General features: G+C 35.9%; 2 protein-coding genes and 1 pseudogene across 3 annotated transcripts; all 3 read right to left on the bottom strand.

Moving 5' to 3' along the window:
- Positions 1-603: 603 nt before the first annotated feature.
- LOC143606567 (PRA1 family protein B3 pseudogene) lies at positions 604-3,357 on the bottom strand (annotated as a pseudogene).
- A 206-nt stretch (positions 3,358-3,563) lies between these two features.
- Positions 3,564-4,128, bottom strand: LOC143606565 (copper transport protein ATX1-like). Of its 2 annotated transcripts, XM_077082298.1 has the most exons (3): positions 4,013-4,128; positions 3,865-3,940; positions 3,582-3,787 (listed from the first exon to the last, which is right to left on the bottom strand). In XM_077082298.1, the coding sequence occupies exons 1-3, from the start codon at positions 4,019-4,021 to the stop codon at positions 3,645-3,647; spliced, it is 228 nt and encodes a 75-aa protein (XP_076938413.1). In that variant the 5' UTR covers positions 4,022-4,128; the 3' UTR covers positions 3,582-3,644. The 2 variants fall into 2 exon arrangements, with proteins under 2 accessions (XP_076938414.1, XP_076938413.1); XM_077082299.1 differs by lacking the exon at positions 4,013-4,128 and having other exon boundaries at positions 3,564-3,787; positions 3,865-3,949.
- Positions 4,129-5,270: 1,142 nt separating this feature from the next.
- On the bottom strand, positions 5,271-6,823 carry LOC143606563 (uncharacterized). Its single transcript, XM_077082297.1, has 4 exons — positions 6,376-6,823; positions 5,818-5,887; positions 5,610-5,701; positions 5,271-5,443 (listed from the first exon to the last, which is right to left on the bottom strand). Exons 1-3 carry the CDS (start codon positions 6,754-6,756, stop codon positions 5,643-5,645), a joined length of 510 nt encoding a protein of 169 aa, XP_076938412.1. The 5' UTR covers positions 6,757-6,823; the 3' UTR covers positions 5,271-5,443; positions 5,610-5,642.
- Positions 6,824-8,038: the final 1,215 nt, after the last annotated feature.

Genomic DNA, 8,038 nt, shown 5'->3' with positions numbered 1-8,038 from the left:
GTTAATACAACTACTAAAAGATGACTCCAATTCCAAACATAATGAATCTCACCATGCGCACTGCGCAGTATTGTACAATACACATTAAGTCATGTCAAATGCGAGCTTAATTTCATAAGACATTTTCTTCATTTAACGTGTGAGGGGATGTGTTTACTTATCAAGAATATCATATGATCATTAAGTTAGCCACATTGACCAGCCATCTTGCAGAAGCCAGGCCAAGACCGAAAGCAGCCTTTCATAAAGACAACTTTCGGGTCTTGGTTTATGAGAAAGGTGATTAGGATATCTGAATGCAGCAAGACAACCCCCAAATGTCAAACAAAACATTTTGTCCAGACTAGCGGTCACAAAAACTTTTGTATGAGACTATCCATAATGCTAAGACTCCATTCTACCCACAAACAAGCTTACTCACCCGCCACATATGATTTTTAGTTTTCAACCCATTTCTCCCAACTATCACATGTTACATCCAATGCTATCATACCCATTCTCCTCACAAACAATCCATTTATTCCCAAAGAAAAAAAAGGTTTAAAACATTTATTTGGCCCACATAAACCACATTCTTAGCCTGCGTGTGGTGTCCGCATCAGCAACGTGCGCCCTAAGTGCGCTGCAGTGCAGACAGTCTGAAATACACAGGTTTAACATAATTTAACCACATGATCATATGATTTCATAGTCTACTCATAAACACCTATCCGATTCACTAATTTTCTTAACACAAAAAGATGTTTCGCATATTCAAAACCGCAACTAGACATTGATAAGTTAATATCAAAACCAAGTGTAAGAAATCAATCCAACTAAACCAAAACAAAGAAACTGAAATTCAAGAATGATCAGTTAAACTTTTCTACACGACTAAATCAACGTAAACATAACCTCGAATGATCAAACCCTTGGAACGGTGGGAGCGGCAGCCGCAACAGCCGAAGAAGCAGCACCACCAAGGAAAGACAAGAACCCGCCATTCCCCTGATCCTGGTCATCGAGAAAGAGATCCTCAGGGACCTTAAACCCTCCATGCAGACACAACACCCCCAACCCAACCAAAACAGCCGAGATCAAAACCGACCCAACATTCGTCAAGAAGACGACTACAACAGTAGCAAGCGTTAACACGGCAAGCGTTTCGCGGTCCAAAAAGGTGCGGTGGCAGATGACGAGTGGCTGATCGGATGGACGGAAGAGGTAGAGGAAGATCCATGCAGCTAAGAGGGTAAGGACGAATAAGAGGGTTAGTGGGTGGGTGATGAGTGATATGGTGATGATGACTGAGAGGATGGTGGTGTAGTTGACGCGGTAGTACGAGAAGTTTTTACGGATGCGTGTGGTGGCGTCGGATAAGGAGTCTGGGCGGGCGAAGGTGGTGCGGTCGAGGAGTTCGGGCCACGGGCGGTGTTGGGAGAGGGAGTGGCGGAGGGAGGTGGAGAGGCGGGTGATTAGGAGGCGGAGGGTGAATAGAGTTTGTGAATATTCGGTAATGGGTTCATTTACGTCGGTCCGGTTAGGTTTGTTTATGTCCGTCTGATAAGGTTCATGTATTAATATTTTTCTATTTGTTTGTTTTTCTACCCTCGTATATAAACCAGATTAAAAGATAAAACCTTAAATCCGTTCAAGTATGGCCGCTACCACCAGATGCTGAACTTGTCGGATTCCTCCGCCACGTCGCAAGTCTTCGACCTCCTCCCATTAGGGTCATTTATGTTTGTTTGTTGGCCATTAGGGTCGTTTATGTTTATCTTTTTGTGTGCTTGTTTGACCATATGTTGTCCGGCCGTTAGTGTCGCTTAGTATATGTTTGTCCATTAGTGTTCGTTTGTCTATGTTTCCATTAGCATCCACTTTACAATATTAACAGCGGACACAAACATGAACAAGTTCAATTCCCGTGAACAAGCACGGGCATTTGTTTTCGTACGGTAAAGTATTCATGAATCGTTCATTTGTCCAACAAAAGCTTAATGGACGAACACGAACAATGTCTCGTCCAGTTCAGTCCGCTTCGTTTATAGCCATGTACATAACTCATAAGGCCATCTTTACTGATTTAAAAGAAAATCGAAAAACTTCATGTCACCTCACCGTCACATAGGTGAGGGTGTTGGTTTCACACAAAACATATAAAGAAAAAAATATTAAAAAAGTTGTGATGTTTCTGTATTTGATTGGTCCATGCAATTAATTCCTACCCTGTGCTCAGTATTCGCTTCATGTTGATGCCGGATGGATCATATGTTTTGGTATTGGGGGTGTTTTTGTCTTAGGTGGAGATGGGCATTTTACATATTCCCTAAAATATTTAACCATTTTTACTTTCTTTCTTGATTTGTTTGCGAACGCGTCATGTAAAATGGTTAGTAGTTTGTTTCTTAAGCTCCCTTAGTTATTATCTAGTGAAATGTGATCCCAACAGTTAGACTTCTATGTACTCAATTTTATAATGGATTTCTTAGAAAAGTCATTTTGACGTGTGAAATCATTTGTGGCCAAAGTTAATGAACAATCATTTCTCCCTACGTGCGAACCAATTTTCCTTCTCCCATATATGATTCAGTGATTCACTAGTTTCTTAAAATTTGCATATACTTGTATACTTGTATGGATTGGGAACCAATCAGTAAACATGTCATATTTTATGACAGATTGACAATGAACCATAGATAGCCAAGAGAGGATAAATCGGCTTATAAAGCACAAACTTTAACCTTAAGCGCTACTCGCATTTAGAGTTGTTCACGAGCCGAGCCGAGCCTAGTCGAGCGAAGACTTGCTCCTTGCTTGGCTCGTTTACAATCGAACCGAACCGAACCGAACGGCTGAAATTCGAAACGAGCATTTTTTGATCGAACATCGAGCGATTTCGAACTATATTTATTTTTTTCACATTAAAATTTTCAATAAAAAACAAATTTGAAGGTTGTAAATAATATATTTTATAAATAAATTAGTAGTTTTTAAACAAACGTGTAATAGATTGAAAATTTTTATTAAAAATAAGTTTAAAGTGGGATATAATGATCATGTAAACAAACTTCTAGTATTCTAAAACCATTAAGCGAACAAATAAAACTATAAACTTGACGGAATATAAAAAATTTTAAGGGGTTTAAAAAATTGTAAGCCTATATTTATGTGTTTTGTCTATATATTTATATATTTGTTTATATAAAATTATATCTAAAATAAATTATAAATATTCGAGCCGAACAGAACCGAGCAGACCTTTGCTCGTTGCTTAGCTTGTTTACGAACCGAACCGAGCAGAGTGGCTCGTTTGCAATCGAGCGAATGGAGCATTTTCCGAGCAATTTCCGAGCGGTTGGACGGCCCTACTCGCATTATATTTATATCTAGCAAACTTTATTGGGCCAAAACTTCTTGGATATAAACCCTTTGCTTTTTCAACTATTGGGCCGGGCCAGATAAGCTGAACAACTAGATTCTATACTTTATTTGTTTCCTTATACATTAATTTGTTTGCTTTGTTCTTTGATTTTGTTTGGATCCAAATTTTGATTTGCTAACAAATATTATTACCGGTAGATATAGATCATATATTACAACACAAATTATATAAAACGTTGAAACACTGTTAAAAACCTTTAACAAGTACAAGATGAGGTAATCTAGGAGCTTGTGGTCGAATCTTGTTCCCAATTGGTAGCCTGCTTCCCGATCTTGTGTAGCGCTTTGACAACTTGTGCATTCGTGACATTTCCGGTAACAGTCACCTTGTTTAGTCTCGTATCAACATCATACGTCTCAATATCTGTCGATTTAACCAAAAAAATCTTTTATGAATCCGTTTCGACAATATTATATTAGTAAAAAATTAACAGTACGCACCTTCGATCTTCTTGATAGATTTTAAGATCATCTTAATGCACTCTTCACAGTGTAAACCCACCTTCAATTCCACCACCTGATTCATTAAACGTTAGCACAAGGGTTAATAATATTATGTAAATGAGCTTATGAAGATGATGACACTCACGTTAGTCATTGGATTTGTTTGGAAGATGATGTGAGTTTAGAAATATGGTTTTGAGGAATGTGAATATGAAGGGAAAGATTTGTTAAGAGGAATTGGATTCGGTGGGAATGAATAATAGAAATAGAAGCCACTTTTGAGGGGAAAGCATCTTGTAATGTGTGTAAAGGGAGAAAACCATCATTCTCAAATACGCGGCTTCTATTCATTATTTTTATTACAAAAAATACCTGATTTTCAAAAAGAATCTTATTTAATGAAATCAATCAGGAAAATAGTTTGCAATAATCATGCATAAGGCTTTTTACGAATGTGTTTTTTTTTTCTTTTGAAATGGCCCACTTAGTGTTGGTTTTTGTTACGATTATGAATATGAACAAAGCCTCCTTGAGATTAAGGTGATTTGACACTTTCTTAACCTGCTTGGAAAATCTTGAAATAGACGTAGAGTAGAGGTACTTCCAATGTTCAAACTCTTAGATCAACCAATAAGCTAATGTATTTCTTTCTTGTGGCGTACGTTCTCTTTTCATCCACATTGTACCAAAACACGTATGATATTTGAGACGAGATATTTGTTGTGACACAATAACTATCTTGTTGACATAAAATACGAATGATGAGGGAATTGTCTGAGGTGACACTAATTTGCAAGTCTGATTCATGTGGTCATATGGATTTTTCTTATGTATGTTCGATTTTGCATCTATTCTAGTGATTCGATGGTATTGATTTGTGCAATTCTCATACATACATGTTACAATAATCTCATAGTGTAATTTTATTAGCAACCACTATATATTCTAAAATAATATAATTCATTGTAATTGTTTTTACCCAACCTATGTTAACCTAGCTTGTTTTCGCCCTTGTTGATGAAAGTTCCAGCATGACATTACACGCCTACCCAACTTATTTTAACACATGTTTTTGGTAAAAACGGTTCGGGTTCCAGTCCACTTTTGAGGGATTAGAGACCCTGGAATATCATGCAATAACATTCTGAGAAACTGGGTCCTTAAACCCGGTTCTACTTTTTCTAGCTTCCCTAATTAAATTCTTGCATCCTCCATTGATTTTGTAGGTTGGATACATTGTGTGGGGGATTAGCCCGGGTTAAGGTAGAAATACAACCAAAAAAAGGCGCATACTTTTATACAAATTTGTTATGAAAAAACATTAATTTCATGAAAAAATCATTGAGATTTGATGTAATAGCATAACAATCAGAAAGCAAACCCATAAAACCGAAATGAATGACATATGAACAAGTTCTTTTCACCATGACTTGCAAAATCAATAATTTTCAGACAAAAAAGCCATAAATACTAGTCTGGTAAGTCATACAAGGAGAGTATAAAGGCTTCATATCAAGTTTGGCTGGAAGACTTGTTATAAGAGTTTGACCACTGTCTGTGTTGACCCAATAATGCCCTGCGAAACAAAACGACGACTATTTTCAATCAAATGAATATGCAATACGTCCTTCAAAGTTACTTAGCTAAACTAATTCATGAATTTGCAGTCAACTGAATCAATTCCATAGTTCAGAAAACCCAATAACAATAAAATCGGACAATAATGCAAGTATAAAACTCACCTTGTTTCCATCAATTTGATGAACATAGAACATTTAGCTTTGTTTTTCCTCAACTTTCACTTCGTCTGAATCTGAATCACTAGCACTGTAACCTATAATAATATTAACAAAAAAAAACAATATCGAATTACTCATAGACTCAATTAAACTTCACATCTGCCCATAATTCCATAAACAAGAAATAAAAAGAGTAACAAAAATTAAAAACCTGGATGCTTGTCACCAACTTTCCACACCGAGCTACGACTCCGGGAAGCCCTGCTAATCCAAGCTTGTCCCTAACATACAAACCAGCAACACTAACTTAGTACACCAATCAGTCGATTTTCAACATTAACAAAGATTAAGAATATACGTAAGACAATTTGGTACCCATTTGTTCACAGGACAATACATCAAGAACGTAAGACCTGTAAACGAACCGATAAGTAAACTATTTGTGAACCATTTGGCGGGTAGTTCGTTGAAAAAAAAGTTTGTGTTCATTCAATCAATCGAACGAACATGGACACAAATATTTGTTCAATTAAGGGTTCGTGTTCGTGCTCGTTTAAAGTTAGAATAACGAGCACGAACAAGTCGTTGTTCGTGTTCAGTTCGTTTACAGGCCAAAAAAAATATGATTTTTTCTATGATATGGAGATTATAACAATGCCATTCATAACGATTTAAGAAAAAGCTTAAACAAGTACTTAAAAAAACACCTTGTGAAGTCTAAATTGAATAATTAAATGAAAATAACAAAGCAAGGCAAATGGTCGAACACCTTCTGTGCATCTTTAACAACACCATAACCACTACAATACATCTGACCGACCAAGACCTGCATACTGATGTCACCGGCTTTAGCCTCCTTAAGGGTATCCTGGAACCACCGTCTCGAGCACTCCAGCACCACATCCGCCAACGGAATCCGACGATCCATCGATGAACTCTCTTCTTCCATTGTTGTCTTTAATAATAATTTATGTTGTTGTTTGTCGGAATGAACAATCCGGATCCCCTTGGGCTTGGCGGGTTCGGGCGGAGGGACAACCCGGGTTTTGTTGGAAACGGATTTAGCGAGCCGTTGTTGGGTCCGGTCGGATGTTATTATTCGGGCGAAATCTTGAAGCTTTGGTGAAGAAGATGGAATCGATTTTCCCATAAACGTAATAATTTTAATTTCTTTTGATTCAATTTCTTTATTTGACGGAGATGTTCCTTCCTCAATTTTATCCTAATAACCACTTTCCCCCTTTTTGTTGGATTTATGGACCCGGTGGATATCAGTATCGATATCTGTTGAGCTCGTAAAATTCTAATAATTATATTGCTTCGGAGACTAATTGGATAATACTCGCTTTGTATGACATGTGAATATGACACGTGACTTTGTATGACATGACACGTGTTTATATTTCTCGAACGTTAGATTGCCTATAACTTAAGAATTAGTTTGTTGTTAAATGTGAATTAGTATGTACCTATTAAACAATGTTTGGATTGATATACTTGACACGAATAAGTGTATCAAGTCATAACTAGTTTATGTTTAACTGTTTAATGATTTAACTCATTGAAAGAGAATCCGTCAACCAAAACCCGACAAGATAAATACCCTTACATGATAAATGCACTAAATGTATTAGAGTTATATAACTAGGTTTCAATCATCATAATTTTTTGTGGTTTGATATTTTAGTTTGTAAATATTGTGTTCTTATTTCATTTTAGAGTTTAGTATCTACTTTTAACGAAAAATATCATGATATTACATAAGTATCTGTTTGCTGATGTATTGAGAATAAAATGGATATACATATGGATTATGAAGAATAAATAAGATGATAGACATAACTGGTAACACCACACGATCCATATTGGACGCATCAACATTTTTTTTGTCTATTAGTGGCTTTTTATTTATGATTTTAAAATGATAATTAAAATACAATAAATAAATTTAGATCTGCTTCTTAAATATATGCTTTATCAAAACAATTTTTAATAATATCTTAACTACATCTTTAAATATGTTAGTTTTGACGAAGTACTATTTATTTAGTAGGTTAAACAATGATGTGAAAATCTTTTGAAACTTCATTGTTTACACTTTACATATATTTGTTAAAATTAATACTTAAATTCAATTAAATTACTATTTATAATACTTCTAATTAATTTTTTGTTTTGTTTTTAATGTTGAGTGATGAGTGTCACTAATTCACTTGGACAGAAAATGGGCTTAATATACATAGCTAGCTGCCTGACTGGTTAAAGATGATGTTGTCTAGCTTAAAAGACCAGGTACTGTAGTCAATGACTCGTTGACTTAAAAGTTTTGGCTGATTAAGGATAAATAGGCGTGTTGTCGAGAAGTGAAGACAGATTGACGCATTCCTGGCTTTGCACTTGTTCTAGCGATTCTCTGATCTTACTAGCACGAT

Source organism: Bidens hawaiensis, unplaced genomic scaffold, assembly GCF_021521415.1.
Source record: "Bidens hawaiensis isolate Kalapana, Puna unplaced genomic scaffold, B.hawaiensis_p1.1 tig00075561_1, whole genome shotgun sequence".
In the NCBI taxonomy this organism is placed as follows: domain Eukaryota; kingdom Viridiplantae; phylum Streptophyta; class Magnoliopsida; order Asterales; family Asteraceae; genus Bidens; species Bidens hawaiensis.
The sequence above is the reverse complement of the archived record's forward strand: the minus strand, read 5'-3'. Positions and strand labels throughout refer to the sequence as shown.

Bases quoted from the DNA above. Each gene is read 5' to 3' on its own strand.
- LOC143606565 (XM_077082298.1), bottom strand. The intron at 3,788-3,864 runs GTGCGTACTGTT...TTAAATCGACAG, and splicing joins ATCTATCAAGAAGATCGAAG to ATATTGAGACGTATGATGTT.
- LOC143606563 (XM_077082297.1), bottom strand. From the start codon at position 6,756: ATGGGAAAATCGATTCCATCTTCTTCACCAAAGCTTCAAGATTTCGCC. The intron at 5,888-6,375 runs GTGTTCGACCAT...TTTGTATGTTAG, and splicing joins TTGTTAAAGATGCACAGAAG to GGACAAGCTTGGATTAGCAG. The intron at 5,702-5,817 runs GTTTTTAATTTT...ATATTATTATAG, and splicing joins AGTTGGTGACAAGCATCCAG to GTTACAGTGCTAGTGATTCA.